We start from the raw sequence: 19115 nt of genomic DNA, 5'->3' as shown, positions 1-19115 counted from the left end.
ATTAATTAGTTTAGCACTTTTTGGTCAAACAGTCTGGGAATAATTTGATTTTAGTTGGAGGATGATATATATTTTGTTAATTTAATCGGTTAATATTTTTGTTTGCCTTCATTTTTGGATGGATGATTGGCAATGTTGTTATCTTTAGAGAGGAAATGGAGGTTGGCCAGGCAAGTCATTTGTTGGAGGTATTTTGTTGGATAAAAATGGTGATCGGTTCAGAGAATTTTAAAGCTTTTGCTGATGTCTTTGAAGTTGTGATCATGAAAGATCGGACCACTGCCATGCTCCTAGTTTTGGTTTGCAGAGGCTACTGTTGTTGAAAAGCACATGAATGATGGTAGAACTATAAATAAAGCAGTAATTTTCTGAACGACACCTTACAAAGTGTTCATTTGCAATTTTTATTGAAATTTTGTGTCAATTTTTGGATTAAATTCACGTGCTGTGGATGAAGCATATCAAATGTAGAATTTCTAATTGTTTCCATATTTCTTCAAGTTCTCTCTGTTGAGATACTTACCAGTGGGCTATCTAATTGTTGTTTTAGAAGTGTTGTAAATACTTAAGATTACTATAATATATTAGAATGCACTTTTATGGATTGAAACAGTTCCATCTATTGACATATCTGAAATATTGTCATTGCATCACTTGGTCAAAGAAATTGATTTAGTCTTGTGAGTGTTAGCATTACATAAGTGATTCTGTTTGGAGCCACATAATTCGAAGGTATTAAAAGTGCTTAGTTATAGCAGCATTGGTCAATTAGCTTGATCTCTAAGAAATTGAAGGTAAAAATGCTAATATGTTGCCTGAGATGAAAGTGTAGCAGTTATTATTTGGAAATGTGTACTCAAACCATGTCTTAATGGCAGATGTAGCTCTTACCATTTTGGCTTAATCATCACATTCTCTTTGAATTGTCAAATTTTATTGTAACCCCATAACTAGAAAACTATATGCCTATAGCAAGGCAAGAAATTCCAAATAATATAGTAGTTATATGCCATCACAACAATGTGTTAATAGAAAATCAGATAAAATACTAAAAAAGAATGTGTGTTTCGTTGATATTCCATTTTATTAAGAGGTAGAATAAAAAACAGTTGATTCTTTCTTCTTTTCCTTTTCAAGGTATTTGCACATTGTTTGCCAAAATTTGATTGAACATTCAATAAAGGAGTACTTAATTGTAGGAAAGAAGGAGAAAATAAAATAAAGAAGAAAAAATAAATTGAGGATTTTTTAAATTTATTTTATCTTTGATTTAATCTTAAAAAAATTATTATTATTCACCTATATCTTATATAACTGCGCGAAGCGCGGTCAGTTCACTGGTTAAGAGAGGATCGGGTCATTTTCCTTTGAACCTCTCTCGTCTCACTTTCATTTCTAGAACTTTCCTCTGAATACCCTAATTAAATTTCCCAAATTCTGCTAGATTTAGAGTATTAACAACCTTCCAAATTTGCTAAGGTCATTAATGTAATATAAAGAGTTAATGTTCCTTAAGAGTCCCTTGTAACCTCGACGTTGTAGGGAAAACCAACTGAATAGCAATAAAGTTCGAGTGATAGCAGGGCAGGGAAGTTATTATGACTTCTTTCTCGACTAGCCAAAGAAAAGGAATTGAAAAGATGAAAAATATAGATTTCTAGAACCCCAAAATTTTCATTATACTGCAGTACAGCTTGATTACAAGGAAACAACAAATAATATTTGCAATCTGTTATCCAATGTATGCACACACCAAACAATGTTCATAAACTACAAGTACATCTTAAAAGGCCAGAAGGGAGTGGGGGGTGAATCAATTCAGTATAACTTCAAAGCAATTGCTCCACAGGCTGCTAGAAGTACAAATACTGAAAGTCTCTGTGAAACTGGGGAAGAGGAAGGAGTCAAATCAGGCTTGAATCCTGAACTTGTATCAGGATTTCCAAACCCACCGTTGGTTGTAGATGGCGGTGTGAAACCATTGTAAGGATTTCCCAAGCTGCCGCCTGATGGAGATGGTGGTGTTAAGTCTGGTGTTGTATCACCCACTGGTCCCAGAGGAGGATTGAACGGCTCAGGGACATCATCACCTGCCATTCGTTTACATGAACCAAATTAGCCAGATTAGACTATATAGAATTCATCATGTTCAATAAATTCGCGAGAAATGTTAAAGTTTTACCTTCAGGGCTAGGAGCTGGAGGTGACCTAGGATTTCGAAATGATCTTGGAGACCCTGATGGTACTAAGGCAGCTGGACCTGTCACACCACTCTAATTTTTAGTATAAAAACAAAAGTTTTGGTAATTAAAGATTTGATTTGATTTTTTTTCCCTCTACTATCTGGAAACACAAGTGTAAGATTAGATAAATTAGTTGGTTTGGTACCTGGTGCTGGAAGAGGGGTAGCAGAACCTGCAATTAGAAACGGAAAACAGAATGAGTCATCAAATCAATAGATCAACATTGGGGAAAAGATAAAGAACAGATCATATGCTAGAAAGCCAACAAGCCTTCAAAAGTCATTTTTAGTTTCAATTTCAATCTTACTTCAACATATTGCACATTTGACTACCAAGACACTCATACCCTCTTAACCTAATGAAATGTGTGCTCGAGGTACAGTTCGAGAGGGTGGTATTGTGTTTTAGTAGCTAATCTTGTTAAAATGTTTGATTACCTTTGCATTCGATGGGAACACCACCGTTGTTACAAGCTTTGGGGAGGGTAATTGCCCAATTTCTGTTTGGTACTTTAAAAGGAACATTTCCAGTCACAATAAGGCAGAGGCAATCTTTGCCACTGCTGGTAAGTTCCTTGAGAGATTGACAACAAGCTGAAGTTGGTGAACCTGAACCACCACTGCTCATGAAGTTTATACAAGGGTTAAAGCTACGTAGCATTGCAGCGCTACATGCTGTACTAATTTGCCCAGAAACTTGGGTGCTAAAAATCATCAAAACAATAGCCAAAAACGGTACCAATCGACGAAAATCATTCAAGAATTTGAACCCTTCCATTAGGTGTATTTCTTCCCTTTTTGTATGAGATTTTAAAGAATGGTAATGTGAAGGGAAAAAGTGTAAGAAGGGAGAGGAATGTGGAAGAAGTTGATGTTGGTTGTGAGAGAATGCTAAGAAGGGTTCATTTTATAGATGAAAACATTGAGGTTTAAGAAGAAAATGGAGGGAAGAAAATACGAAAGTCCAAAGTGATTTTGAGGCTCAACTACCTTAACTAACTATATATCAAACAGAGTATTTAGGTGACCTTGCAAGTTCTTTTTTTCTTTTTATGGGTTCTGACTTTAGAAATCTTTAGAAGGTAACTAATGTGTTAACTAAGATAAAATATATTTGTTGACTTTCTTATAACTATTGAAATGAAAAATTTATCTTTACCTGATGAATAAGCACAGCAGAATTTTCCTTTTTAAGTTAGGCATCATATATTTTCAGACATATGTAAGATTATTACACACAATTAGATTTTGAAATGCATATAAGTACGATTCAACTTGTAGTTCTTGCTTAAAGGTAGTTTGACTCGATACAAAGTTTATGAAAAAAAAAAGAAAATTTTTAAAACTTTTGGTCTTTAAAGCTTAAGGGGTAAAAGCTTTGTAGGGCCATGACATTTGTGTGGTAATAAAAGTTTCTCACTAAAGGTAAAATGAGTAAAATTAAGAATTTAAAGTTAAAATATTTTCAATTGTAGAAATGTATCATTCTTTTTGGAATATACTAATACGGAAAGTGTATCATCTAAATTGAAACAGAGGGAGTATACTTTATTAGATCTGTTTAGATCCCTAATTAAGATCAAGATTCTGTCTTGATGCAAGTTAGATGGTCACTGATTTAAAAATTCGAGCCTAATAGATTATTCTAGTAGTTTAAAATAATTTTACATTATCGGTCTAGTTTAATCTACGGTAGCAGGTTGCTATTTTTATTAGGAGTATTGCTTATCATATAGATTTATCTGTAGTTATATTGCAATTAAGTAATTTAGTTGTGTAAATATTATTTTTCACTGTTAGTGCAAAATAAACTCAAAAGAAAAAAAAGACAGATCAATAACCAAGGAATTAATAACTTAATAATGCTAGGAAATGTCATGGCCATACAGATGGCAACAAAAAGACCAAAAGTATACGATGTAGTTAGGTGTCCTTACCAGATAGCCGATTCTTGGCGTAAAAGAACTTTGATACTTGTAACTTGTTTTCTTCTTCTTTTTATGAACATTGTTTATCTATTTCTGCATTCTACAATGTCAGTTTTTTTGACAGAACAAAGATAATATATTAAATATTACGGAGTACCATTAATTACATCTTTAAGGAAACTACAAGCCTTGAGGATATTCAAATTCCTCATCTCGGCCAAACTGCAACACATATTAGTACTAATATTTTTAACCAAATACACATAATCATACTTATCCATTGCTAAGTTATTTAAAACAAAAGAGACAGGATTATCAAAAAGCTGGTGTTTTCTTGCATGCTTGAGTGCTTCCTTAGCAATCTTATGAGCTATCTTGTTTCCTCCCCCCCCCCCCGAAAGTTATGGCTGATCTTCGGTTGCTTCAACTGATGCATTAACCACCTGCAAATAACAATTGTCGAGTTGTAAGGGACACAATTAGAATGTAATATTTTGATTACCTCTGTTGCATCCGTTTCAACCACCAGTGATGTATAACCATGAGTTATAGCAATTGCAAGTCCTTCCTTTAGGGCATCTAATTCAGTTTGAATGGGTGAGCTTGAGGGACTGGAGTCTTGATAATCCATTATCCACTTTCCCATATGGTCTCTGAATACTCCACCCATGCCTCCCATGTTTGTATTTTCTTTGAAGACCCCATCTATGTTTAGCTTGAAATAATTTGGAGGTGGTTTGTGCAATGCAACCTCAATTGTATGGGACTGGACAGTTACAAGTTCCTTTGTGTGAGGAGCTTATACTCTAAAGCTAGAGAAATTGCATGAGAGGGGTTGAAATTGCAGGTTCTGTTAGTATGATTATTATTGTTTCTGTTTAACCAAATACACCACAGGAAAAATGGGTAAAGATCCTCCCATTTAAGGTAGGGGAAGGGGTGAAAGATTTTAGGCCTCTAATATTATGGACCCAGTGTGTGTCGTTTTGACCGAGAGAAAAACTTAAACCTAATGTAGTCCAATAATTTTTAATGGTTTCAGCTTCCCTTTTACACACATGACAAAGAGGATCAATGTTCAAACCTATATATTTTAAGTATGAGCGAGTGGGCAGCCTATTATGAAGGCATTTCCGCAGCAAAAATTTATCTTGTTTGTGCAATGAGCGTCCCAAATCCATTTAAAATCTACCGAGTTGATATCATTTGATTGAATTACTTTGTAGCAAGTTTTTGACGAGAAAATATCATTTCCTGTTAATTCCCAGTAACAGGAGTCATGGGCATTATGGAGAGGATGAATGGAGAGGATGACATTCTTAATGTGTTGAGGAAGCTCAAAGGAAATTTTTGATAAGTCCCAATTATTATTAGACCAAATTTCTTTGATAGTAAGGTTATTGTTGGGAAAAGTGAGAGGACCCTCTATTTGATTTCTTAGCAAAGTGGTTTTTGGGAACCAATTTGTTTCTCAGATGTTCATAGAAGAGTTGGTATGTGAGATCCATTTTAAACCTTTGTTGCAAACTTCCCACCCTTTTACTACACTTTTCCAAATAAAGGAAGATATTTTTAAATTTTTGGATGAACCATAAAGTCAGGTATGAATTTGAGACCAAGGAAGTTTGGAATTGTGTATGAGTCTTCATGAGAGGTTAGCTAGGCTTACTAGGTTTTTTCCTTTGTTGAGTGGATGCCAAGCCCCCCTTTGTCCTTACCCTTTGTCAAAGTAACCCAAGAGACCAGGTGAATTTTTTTTGAATTCATAGTGGATTCCCAAATGAAATTTTTCTGAATTTTATCAATGTGTTTGGTAATCCTAGTGGGCAGGTAGTTATACTGCATGACGTGGTTAGAAATACTGTTTAGGGATGCAGCTGCAAGAGTTGTCCTCCCTGCTATACTAAGAAAATTTGGTTTCCAAGAAGCTAATTTATTTGCCAGTTTATTAAGGATGAACTGGTAATCGGAAGGTCTAGGCTTGGTATTTGTAATTGGAAAACCCAGGTATTTTCCAAAACTATTACTAATTTTCATATTAAAAAGTTTTGACAAAGCTTTTGAAGTATAAGTGGGGCAGTTTTTGAAGACAATGATTTTGGACTTTGACAAATTAATACCTCTACTAGGAGAGAAGAAATCACTCTTACTGCCATTAACTAAGACAACTATTTTGCTGGTTGTGATACAATCCATAACTAAGGTAAGATATTTGGAGGGAAATTAAAATGACGAAGGGTTTTGTTAATAAAAGACCATTCTAATTGGTCGAAAGCTTTTTCTAGGTCTATTTTCATAACTAGGTTAGCCTTTACACTTTTTTGTTTGTGCATTTTAAGCATTAGTTCCTGAATTATAATAGCATTGTAACTAGTACGTCTACCCTTGATGAAGCTAGCCTGGTAAGGACAAATTAAATTTTCTAAAAATAGTTTTAGTCTATTGGCTATGGTTTTTGAGATTATTTTATAAATTGTGTTACAAAGCGCAATAGGTCGGACATTTTTCAAATTATTAGCGTTGGAAATTTTTGAAATAAAACAGAGGTAAGTTTCATTATCCCCTCTAGTAGTTTGCGTGACTCAAATGTTTGACGGCAAAGATTTGTGACAGAAGTTCTTAAAAGCTGCCAATACTTTTGGAAGAAGAACGGATGAAGACCATCTGGCCCGGGTGATTTAAAAGGTTTAAAATTAAAAATTGCTTTTTTGAGTTCTGACTGGGACAAAGGATTGCCTAAGGAAGATAAGTTACAAAATTTGTAACTAGGAGGGGTCATTTTTAATAGCTGATCAGTCAGAGTAAATGTGCCCAGTAGTGAAAATTTGCTTAAAATAGCTGTAGGTGTGATCCATGATTTTCTGAGGATCATCTATCTAGTTACCCTCAATATCTTTGAAAAATACAATCTTATTAGTTCTTCTATTATTTGTGGCACAAACATGGAGGAATTTTGAGTTCATATCCCCTTCATTGAGCTAGCTTATTCTAGAATGTAACTTCCAAAAGTCTTCTTCGATTTTTAAGATATTATTATAGTCAGACTTGAGGGTATTTTCTAAATTATTAAGGAAGGTGATAGACCATATGAGCTAAACTTCTGTATCCTCTTTAATCTTGCTAGAATTTTTTTTTCTTTTTCTTAAAAATGTCTCCAAAGGTTGTATTTTTCCATTCAATAATACGATTCTTAAAATTATTGGAGGCTACAACAAAGTTGGAGTCAAGCCAGCACTCATTTAAGATTCTAGTCTAAATGGTTTTGTAAGGGTTGTTGTTTGTTTTGGAATTAATTCTAGAAAGATAGGATTATGATCTGAATGGTTTTAGGAAAATGAATTACAGATGCCTCTAGGAATATTCTTATCCATTCTTCATTAGCTAGAAACTTATCTAGTCTTTCCACAATACGGTTATTATTTATCTTATTGTGATTTGACCACGTATATTTACAACATTTGAAGCCCAGGTCCATTAGCTTACAGTAATTAATCCTATTCCATAATTTGGCAGCCCTTCTTCTATTTAGGGTTGCCCCCTAGTTTATCATCTGCTACTAGAATATCATTGAAATCTCCTCCCTCTGGGCAAACACCTTTATAATTATCAAAAATATTCGTGATATTATCCCACAAGTTATTTCTCTTTGAAATCTTTGTACTAGCATAAATGGATATAAATAACCAAGGTTGTTGAGAAGGGATTACCTCAAGCAGTGCATGAATTTCATTGTTTCTTTTGACGAAATTGTTGACATGCACCATGTTTGCCACCTGATTGTCCCTCTGCTGGGACCTCTATCATATCCCACATGCCACCTGATTGTCCCTCTGCTGGGACCTCTATCATATCCCAAAACCCAAATTCATTCATGAGAGTACTTTTTGTATAGTTTTCTAAACATTACTTTCAATTTTAAAGTGCACTTATTCAGTTTTATTTGCTTCCGGAAATTGGTTAAGTTGAATTTTAGTAAACGAAAAGTGCCAAAGAAAGGAATAAGAGTGTAACGTGAAGTATGCTTCTACCTTAATCTTGTAAAATCTTGTTGATTTCTTTCCTTTCTTGAAATTTGTGAGTAGCCTCTTACATTTTGATGTTTAATTAATTAGTTGTAACAATTTAAATTACTAATGGCTCAAGCACAACATAAGTTTTATGGTTATCTTTTTCTCTTTTAAGGGTACAAGGATTAAAAAATAGAGGTTTATAGGAAGAAGAAGAAGGCTTTCTCAGCAGAAGAGACAAGAATAAAAGCTCAGTTTTACCAAATGAACACAAACGGCTGACAGTATTGGTAAAAAAAATGATTTTGACATATGAACAGATTAATGACTAACATGAGGCAAATATAGTCTTGTCAGCTCCAAGTCAAACCGGAAGGAAGTATACCAAGTCAAAGGCGGAGCTAGAATTTGAATCTTATGGATTCAGAATTCTAGTTCTTTAAAATTACTGGGTTCTAACTTATAATTGAGCATATGCAATAAATTTCTTAAGACAAATATAAGAATTAGACGAACGCTACTGGGTTCGGTGCCGAAAGGCTGGCTCAGCCCCTGTACCAATTTGTCTAAATCAGGATCAAACGGTGTTATTCCGGAAGTAACTACCTTGAGTCTCAGGAAAAATGATTGAGGGACTGAAAAGTCTATAAATGTTCGAATGAAGTATCTCTGGGAAAATGACCGAATACCAAGAAAGCCTTTAGTATCCGGATAAAAAGACCAGCCGATCAACACTTTCCAATAAAACCATAATTTAGTATTTAATCAGCAGTTACGAAATTCAGCAATAAGTCAGCAGTTATAAATCTTCCAAACATAAGGAACGGACTGAATAAATGCTCATAACGAATGCAACATTCATGAAAAATGGTTACTTGAAATTAGCACTATAAAAATTTACACTTTACCACTATTGAAATTATCTTTATTTCACTTTACAATTATACATACAGTGATTCATAAAAACTTGCTCTTGTGCTTGCTTCTACTAGGTTCATGAAGCTTTTTCAACATATTCATCTGATCAAAGACCATTTAATACGAATCATTTTATTTCTACTTACTCTCATTTTATTACTTGTTCTACTCTTATTTCTTCTATTTGGCTTTATTTGATTAATAAAAACCTAATTCATTGGATTGAATTGGTTGCTGGCAGAGATAACCAAATCACAAAACCTCTGAAGGAGAGATGTGAGAACTGCTCTCTCTAACCAATACGTTTCTTGCTCCCAACCCACTTCTCCATTAATTCCAACCTATCTCTACAATCAGTCTTAATGCACCGATTACTCCAATGAATGCATCTATTCCACATTATGTCTCACACACCTATCCTAATGCACCACCTGACACTGATACCACACAAATTGACGACCCTTCCCCAACTGCACTACCTGTGACATTCCTTCAGACTCTCATATAAAACACATCCTTTTCCCCCATCCCAAATACTCAACTTTCTATCTAAACTAGCATTGATCTTTCTGACAAAAGTACTACTAGTGATAAGGATGAAGATATTTTCATACCATTGACTACAAATGAAAAATCCCATCTCTAGTCTCCCTGGAAATTTTCAATCATTAACAAAGTTTTTGGAAAAAAAAATGGGACATGACCAGATCCTAAAAAATAAGCTTATATTATTATGGAAACCTAGGGAAGAGCCTCTCCTAATTGGCCTAGGTTCTGACTTCTTCCTTATCAAATTCCAAAAAGAAGAAAACACGCATAAAGCTCTTCACGGAGGTCCTTGGTTTGTACTAAATCACTTTCTCTCTGTATTCAAGTGGGAGCCCAAGTTTATTGCCTCCAATATACAACTCACCTACTCAGCTATATGGGTGCGCCTCCTTGGACCTCTTACTGAGTTCTACGATTTAGAAATCTTACAAAGGTAAGGCTCTAAATTGGGACAACTATTAAAAGTAGATACCTGCACCTCGACTACTACCAGGGTAAGGTATGCACTTACTTGTATTGAGGAACTACTAGAAAAACCACTGAAAACTCATATACGTATAGGCCACCATAAACAAACACTGCTTTATGAAGGCCTTAACCTACTTTTCACCAAATGCGGCCATTTTGGCCATGCTACCTGGAATAGCTACGTTATCACATAGCCCTTACCTTGTACTTTTGATAAGGAATCCCTTCCCTCTTCCTCTAAAACCACACCTCAACTTTCACCAGAAACGGAATGGAATACTGTCACATTTCCTAGGAAATTCGACTCACACACCACCCACCGTGCCACAAGTAACACCAAGATGGAGATGGCGGAGGCAACGAACACACAAAAGGCTCCAACATGTAAGTCTTCTAACCCTAATGGGACAACAAATGCCAACTTTCCAATATCTAATTCACCTCCCCCGGCAAGGCCCAATAATGACCTTGTTAACAAATTCGCTGCTCTATCCAAAATGGATCCTAACATGGACAATACCGACCTTGTCTCCACAAGCCCAATGCTTCACTTCCCAACTTTGAGCCCATACCACACACTAGGGCCCAACAATTAACGTGCAACAAGGGAGTTTTCAATGCTCAAACCCATAGACCAAATCCACCAATGGTAACACTAGTTGTTCCATCTCTGATGAAAATTACTTAGCTCAGCAAAGCCTAGTTTCAAGTAATAGACTAGCCACGCCACTAAGCCCCACAAATCCACGTCACAATCCCTCTCCACCAAATAACCCAGTCAATCTAAATGGCCAATCATCAATTGACAACTCCAACACCGCCCTACACACATCCTCTAATCCTCCAAAATAACTCAGCAATTAGCAACAATACTTTGCATGCTACAGTGTCCTATGACCCTAAAGAGTCTACTCAATCTTCACTTCCAATGCAACAGAATCATTCCACACCATGTGAAGTTCATCATGAAAATCCCAACCCTCCCTCTTCTCCTCTACAAAACCTTCATTCTACTCTCATATCAACAGACTCCAACCACGCTTACTACTACTATCACTCCATCAGAAAACACACCATCCAATTCTATCACTGTTTCTGCTCACATCTCCTCCTACACCTCTAACCATGCAACGGCTCACATTTCTAGGCAACAACAAAAACACTTACGTCAGGGAAACCATTCACAACTACAACCAATTCTTCCATATTCCACGTCTGATCATGCAAGGTCCACACCTCCCCGTCCGCCCACACTACTAATTTAAACATCTCAACCCCAATCAATGGACCAACCACTTCATTCGTGGTTGGATATGGGCCTTCAGGGCTATGCTTTGATCTTCACTCTAGAACTCAACTATCAGGAAGTTGTCCTCCTAGTTAAAAATTAACACACTTAGCCGAGATAGTAACAGAGGGGATGGGATTATGAATGGAAGACTACACTCAAACTCAGTGATACACAACACAAATACCTCTCCTAATAGATCACCAAGCCTCCAGTTCACACTCACCGCAATGGTCTGATCCCATCGGCGTGGTCACATGCTCAATATCATGGATCCGCCCGGCTTGGTCAGAAGCTCAATATCACAATCCGACCAACATGGTCATTAGCTTAATATCGTAATCCTCTTGGCATGGTCACATGCTCAATATCATAATCTGCCCGGCATGGTCACAGGCTCCCAATCGAATTTTTATCACATAGAAAGTAGATGTGCGAGAATACATGTACATGATTGAAGAACATCAAATTTCATATTCCTGGACTGGTATAAGTGACATGCAGGTATGTACATGTGCTAATATAGCTCAAATGAGGCATATACATCACAAAAGTAGCCATTATCAGGTTCAATCAGGAGATTACCTTATATGTAACCTCAAACATGGCTCAAATAACTCATAACAGGGGTACAAATAAAAGAATCATCACAGCATGAAGCTTAGCTATCAACACAATGCATATCATAGCCGACGTACTACCCGAGCATGAATAATACCCCAGTGCACACACATGGGCTCAACCACGCATATGTGTGCCACCCATAGTATGTAGCTTATCACAAATAACTCAGGTAACTAGTGCCTCATCTAAGTTTAGGTAAGATATTTACCTAAAGCAAGCCAAATCTATACTTTAGAAATGCCATCCCGCGCGAATAAACCTCCGAACGTCTCGAAACTGGCTAAAAGAAACTCAAAAATATCAAATTATTTCAAAGGAAACAAACCAAAACGATAAAGGTCGAATCTTTAATCAAATACTCAAATTCAACCAAAAAGTCAACTCGGGCTCGCACCTCGGAACCTGACAAAACTCATAAATTTAAACAAACCATTTGAATACAAGTCCAACCATATTAATTTCACTCCAATCCAACTCTGATTCAATGTTCAAAATCAAATTATTCATTTTAGAGAAGTTTAGACAAAACCCTAATTTCTCTTTTAGATTCATCGATCAAATACCAAATTCAAAGACAGAATCATATAAAATAATCAAATGCGAGTAAACAACACTTATCCCAATTCAAATCGTGAAAACCGCCTAAAAAATCACCCAAATCCAATCCCAAGATCTCAAAATATGACAAAATAACTCAACCCTCGAAATATAAAGTATGCCTAGGCATCTCCGAATATATGGATCAAATAGCCGCATCTGCGATAAATAACTCGCATATATGAGTTCCACTAAAGCCCTGACCTACCGCCTTTGCGAACAACTCCTCGTATATGCGGACTCGCCAATACAGAAAGACCTTCGCATCTGCGCACACACCCAACCTCCGCTAACATCACATATACGGACACCCTAGCACATTTGGGTTTCATCTTCTGCGGTCAATCTCCTCATCCGTGCCTAATGTTCCGCAGGTGCGACCATACTAGATCCCCGCCAAAAACATCAGTTACCAACATGATTCAAAATGATCCGAAACTCGTCCAAAAATCACCCGAGCCCCTAGGGACCCCGTCTGAACATACCAATAAGTCCCAACACATAACACAGACCTACTCAAGGCCTTAAATTTTATATAGTAACAAAAAAGGACCTTGAATAGTGTCATGTAAATGCATTAATTTTCCCAAAGCGTATTGCGAACTTGGTATGAATTACTATCATAAATTGCAGATAATACCATTTAGGTGTTGGGGGATATACCTGGACTAGCCAATGGATTTCCTATTCGGACATCCTCCGCTCCTCTACATTTATTAAAGCTTCATTCCACAACACAACCAAACCACCTATGAGTCCATTAGCAGGTTACTTACATGATTTAATTGCATATTTTCCTTATATGCTTGATTGTTGATTGAGCAGAGTACGTTAAGAAAATTGTGTACACCAAGATAGTTTTATCTATGATTTCGTGATTTGATCATATTACTGTTCTGTACTTGTTGGAATTTATGAACTGTATAGGTGATTAACGAGTATCATTTATAATTATTGCTTTTATTATCTCGCCGAGGTTAGTTATTATACTTACTGAGTATATGGGGTCGTTTGTACTTGTACTACACTTCTGCACCTTGCGTGCAGATCTTGGAACTGAGATGTTGTGGATGACAGGAACTAGCATTGGAGTTGTACTTGATTTTTGGATATAGCTACCATTTGTCCTTGGTAGTTGCAGATGTGTAATATGTTTATGTACATTCCAAACACATGTTGTATTTATTTCATTCCAGCTCTATAAATCTAAATTTTAGTGGCTCATGACTTGTACTACCAATCCTTGGGTTTTATATGCGAATTCAGTTAGTCTATTTATTAATTCTTATAGTCCTCATTTAAATTGCATCGACTGTTACTTGGTTTACTTAGCGGGTTGGGTTGAGTGTCATTACGATTGGGTAGATTTTGGGTCATGACAAGTTTGATGGTTGATTCTTGATTTTTGAGGTTATTTTGAAGTTTCGAGCTTGTTAGCAAGTTCATGTTCATTTTATATACTTGTCGAAATAATTGGAAGGGGTTCTTGAGGGCTCAGTGAGCTTCAAGATGGTTTTTGGTCATTTTTGAACAAATTGCAGTAACTGATTTGGTGTTGGTGTAATGCGCATCGTGAATGCGGAGCTTGTCTCGGGTTTCTGTAGGGTGATTTAGGGCAGGGGAAGGCTTACCTTCTTCAAACGTGTAGGAGAGATTGCAAATGCAATGATCTAGCAGGAATTGACCTTCACGAATATGGTGGCTCTTTCACGAATACATAGGCTTCCAGTGTTTGGGGGAGGGGGGGGGTAGGCAATTTTCTTCTCCACGAACGCGTGAGGTAGGATGCTAAAGCAGAGGCTTGGGGGAGACAACCTTTGCAAACGCAAAACAGCCTTCACGAATGCGATGGTCTGCCGACCATTGGCCTTCGCAAGTGCGATAGTTGCTCCACAAATGCGAAGAGCACATGACGCCCAAATATTTAAAGGGCTGAAAATCGGGACGTAGCTACTTTTCACTGTTTTTTTATGTAGACCATGGATTTGGGAGATTATTTTTACCCCAACTTCAAAGGATAGTAATTTTGACTTAGTTTTTATTTATTTTCATGATTTTTACATTTTCACCTTTAAATCCAGAAACTTTAAGGGTAAAAACTAGAGATTTTGGTTAAAATTAAAGAGAGATAATTTTGAAAATTTGAACCTCGATTTGAGGTCTGATTTTGATACAAATCACATATTTGAATTCAGGAAAGAATGAAAAATTGCAATTTGGTATTCACTTTGGATTTCGACAAAGTGGATCTGGGTTGACTTTTTGTTGACCTTTTCAAATATGATAAAGATTGAACCTTTTTGATACTAGGATAGTTTTAAGTGATTGTTTTGACTTATATGAGTATTAATTGACTAGATTCGAGTTGTTTAGAGGTTTGTACTAAAGGGAAAGCAGTATTGGATGGTTGACTTGTTCATAAAAGAGATAAGGGTCTTGGTTAACCTTGATTTGAGAGAATTAAGCTGTAGTTGGGTCTATATGCTACGTGATATATGTGCGGCATATATGCGAGTGATAAGTGTATATGCATTCATACAAATAAAATTAACCTTATTTATGCCTTGTTTGCTTCATGTATTATTTCTCCTATGCTTAAAATAGTTCGTTAAAGTATTTGTTTATTTACATTCATGCTAGTTTGTTTAGGTTTTTGTTGAGATATTTGTACTTTACGGTTCTTGAGATCTTGCCTCGCTTATTGGTGCAAATATTATGATTATTCTCTCACTTGGTGTATTATATTTAATTACACTCCTTGATGTTATTAGGCTTCTTACCTTACTTGGTACTGATTTATATATACTTAGTGAGGATGAGTAATTATGCATGACGCGTGTTTACTTGCTATCATGATGAGAGATATTGCACGATGGGTATTTTCGTACTTTGAGGATAAGAGATATTGTATGACGAATGTTTCCGTGCTTTCAGAGTGAGAGATATTTCACGAGGGGTGTTTCCATATTGTGAAGATGAGAGATATTGTATGATGAATATTTTCTTGCTGTGAGGATGAGTCTTATATGCACGGGTGTTTCTGTGCTATTGATATGATATATTTTTCTCATTTCTCTTATTATTGCGGATTTGTGAATTTGATTTATTTCTTTTCGTAGTTATCGTTTCATACTCTTGAGATGAGTTGCTCAGAAAGGCTTGGTGGTGATATATGAGAAACATGGTCGCTATTTCTTTTATTAACTGCTTTAGTATTTCTCATATTTATTTATATTTTCTATCTTCCTATTTATCTTGTTATTCTTATTATTATTATTTCAGCAGAAATGTTCGACATCACCCAAATTTGGCAACTTTTGTTTAATTCTCCCCTTAAACATTACGTGATCTTTATATCCTCCCTCCCCCCAGCTTAGAAATTTAATAGTCTTGAACTTCTAGATGTTGATATGGCAAAGAGTGTGAATATACTCTCTTTAAAGCGTGTGTGAGGGAAGAAAAATCGAAAATTAGCTTCCAAGTGGGGTATTTTTCAAATATTAATTGCCACAAAATCAAATATAATGATTTATTTATTTCAATTGTATTTCTCTTTGTTTCTTCTTAATATACATTTCATATTTTATCCCAATGGTATTTTTTTTAGACACAATGAATATATGTTTCAACTATGTATTTTTATCATTTTTCAATCCAAATCTACAAAAGTTAGTTGAAACTGCATTTGTTTTAGCAAAATAAAAAGAAGATTTAGCCTAATTAATGAAGTGATTCAAATGGTGTATTTTCTAAAAAAAGAAAAAAGCACTATGTATTTTTATTTTTGTTTTCATGCAATGACTATTTATTTAAACTATGCATTTTTTTTCGAATCAAATTCACAAATTTTGGTCAAAATTTTACTATTTTAGCTAAAATATTTATTTAGCCAATATATGGAGTTCTAACAATGTATTTTTTTAGATGCGATGATAATATATTTTAACTGTATATTTTTTCTTTTCCTGACCATATATGTAAAAGTAAGTTGATTAAAATATTGTTATCTTTAGCCAAATAAAAAGTTAAAGTCAAAATGAAGTTGTTTCAGGCGTTATTTACAAATTTGGCATGAAAAAACTTATTTAAATAGTTGGTGGACTTAAAAAGATAAAAATATATTTTTTATTATAAGAAAAATGCTACATTGACAAAAATCCATGTGGCAGCGCGTGTGTCACACTCCCATGGATTGTCAGTGTTTCAGAGGATTGAGGCTATGAAAATGCCAAGTTCATGGGGGGTATTAAAGACCACGTAAAGTTTAAGGGGGAACTAAATAAAAATTGTCAAGTTCGGGGGGGGGGGGAGGGAGGGTCCCGAACTATTCTGCATATTATTTCACTTGTTATTTCTCATGCATATTAACTGCACGAGTTTATAAGTAGGTATCATGTCTTAGAATCATCACGACCTCGTCAGGGTCAGGCTCGATACTTACTAAGTACATGGATCGGTTGTACTCATACTATACTTCTGTACTTCTTCTGCAAATCACGACATTGGTCCTAGCGGAGTCTCAAGACCTAGATTGGACATTTAGGTGATTCGAGGCACTGCTATGTCTCCGTCCGTAAATTTTGGAGTCACCTTCATTATCTCCATCGTTGTTCATTTTTATTAGACAATATTGTATTTCATTCTAGACTATGTGTTTAATATTCCCTATTACTCATGTACTCACTGACAACCACTCTTGGGGATTTGTTTAGATAGTGTATTGGTTTAGACTTATCATGTGATTGTGGAGATTTTACTCTCATTTATTATATCACACTATTATATGTTAGTTTTGTATCTCTTATTATGGTTAACTATTGGCTTGCCTAGCAAGTAGATTTAGGCACCATCATGACCCCTTGGTTGAGATTTTATGCAGTGACATTGACTCTTTTTCATAAGCGAGATTCTCATCCAACTGCGCTGAACTGAAATCTAACACATGTGACTTGTCATTATAATACTTCTGAAGCATGAAAACATAAAATACCAGATAAACTCCTGATAAGATGGGTGGAAAATCAAGCCTGTAATCCACCTCACCAACTCTCTCTAAAACTTTATAATCTCATTGCGCCCTTCACATGCGAAACTCTAAGAAGACACCCTCCAACTCCTTAAGTGAGTCTTACCATGAACCTACTACCTTTCTATCCTCCCCATCATTAGGAACAAATATATTCTCCTTGGTTTCAATACATTAACTCTTTCAACCCATTTTCCCCTACTCCACACCATGCAGCCCAAACGACCCGCTGAACTCACAGGTCAGCCCTACATACACACCCTCTCCCTTTCCAAACCCACTAGACACACAAACAAGGAAGGAACTAGCAGGGTTCTAGGAGAGATGAGGGAAACAAGGATGGAGTTCTTATGGTTAAAGGGTATACAGCTCTACAACCTCAAAGAGCAGTATAAAAAAATTTATACTCAAATGCCCGCCAGAGCTGGCAACATGCAGCCTAAATTTTTAGATGACGACAAACCACGAAGCAGGAAAATATGCCATGGTCATAATTCCAATGCTTCGCCAAATTCCCTAGTAATGGATGAGGAACAAAAACACCAGATGTTGTAATTCCTTAAATCCCACATCCACCTGATCAGGTCACCCCTCTCATCCCAGTATGAAGTTTCTAATCTGGAACTGTAGGGTGCTCATAATGAAAAATTTTGGCGTCACTTCCGATCTTTGCTAGAAAGTCATAGGCCGGTGTTAGCTATCCTTTTAGAGACCCATATGAAGGATCACACAATACTTCGTGACGACTTCTAGTTCACTAACACACACCTCTCCTAATAGACCACCACGCCTCCAAATCACACTCACTGTAGTGGTCTTACCCCATGCACCCTCCAACTCCTCAAGTGAGTCCCACCATGAACCTACTATGTTTCTATCTTTCCTATCAAAGGGAAGAAATCTATGATCCTTATGTTTCAACCCACAAGTCTTTCAACCTACGATCCCCCTACTATACACCAAGCAGCCCATATGACCCACTGATCTAACAAGTCAGCCCTCCATGCACAACCCCTCCCTTTCCAAATGCACTAGACACACAAACATGGTAGGAACTAGTGGAGATTCTAGCAGAGATGAGGGAAACAAGAATGAAGTTCTTATGGTTACAGGGTATACAACTCTACAACCTCAAGGAGCAGTATGAAAAAAGTTCATACTTAAATGCCCGCCAGAGTTGGCAACATGCAGCCAAAATTTTTGGGTGATGACAAATCGTGAAGCAGGGAAATATGCCATGGTCATAATTAGAATGATTTGCCAGAGTCCCCTAATAATGGATCAGGAGCAGATAACACCACATGTTGTCAGTCCTCATATCCCAAACCCAACTGATCAAGTAACCCCCTCACATCCCAGCATGAAGTTTCTAATATGGAATTATGGGGGTTCTCATAATGCAGAATTTAGGCATCATTTTCGGTCTTTGCTAGACAATCATAGGCCAGTATTTGCTATCCTTCTAGAG

At 36.2% G+C, this 19115-nt stretch overlaps 1 protein-coding gene across 1 annotated transcript; it reads right to left on the bottom strand.

Moving 5' to 3' along the window:
* Window positions 1–1660: 1660 nt before the first annotated feature.
* LOC104244751 (non-specific lipid transfer protein GPI-anchored 21-like) lies at window positions 1661–3123 on the bottom strand. The gene is made up of 4 exons (XM_009800227.2): window positions 2681–3123; window positions 2389–2415; window positions 2183–2260; window positions 1661–2090 (listed from the first exon to the last, which is right to left on the bottom strand). The coding sequence occupies exons 1-4, from the start codon at window positions 3018–3020 to the stop codon at window positions 1819–1821; spliced, it is 717 nt and encodes a 238-aa protein (XP_009798529.1). The 5' UTR covers window positions 3021–3123; the 3' UTR covers window positions 1661–1818.
* Between the last annotated feature and the right edge of the window lie 15992 nt (window positions 3124–19115).

Source organism: Nicotiana sylvestris, chromosome 1 (genome assembly GCF_000393655.2).
Source record: "Nicotiana sylvestris chromosome 1, ASM39365v2, whole genome shotgun sequence".
NCBI lineage: Eukaryota > Viridiplantae > Streptophyta > Magnoliopsida > Solanales > Solanaceae > Nicotiana > Nicotiana sylvestris.
Note: the sequence above shows the minus strand (reverse complement) of the source record. Positions and strands in the feature narration are given on the sequence as shown.

Coding starts and splice junctions, on each gene's coding strand:
- LOC104244751 (XM_009800227.2), bottom strand. CDS start 3,020: ATGGAAGGGTTCAAATTCTTGAATGATTTTCGTCGATTGGTACCGTTT. Junction 2,416..2,680: donor TGTTCCCATCGAATGCAAAG/GTAATCAAACAT, acceptor TTCTAATTGCAG/GTTCTGCTACCCCTCTTCCA. Junction 2,091..2,182: donor TCCAGCTCCTAGCCCTGAAG/GTAAAACTTTAA, acceptor AACGAATGGCAG/GTGATGATGTCCCTGAGCCG.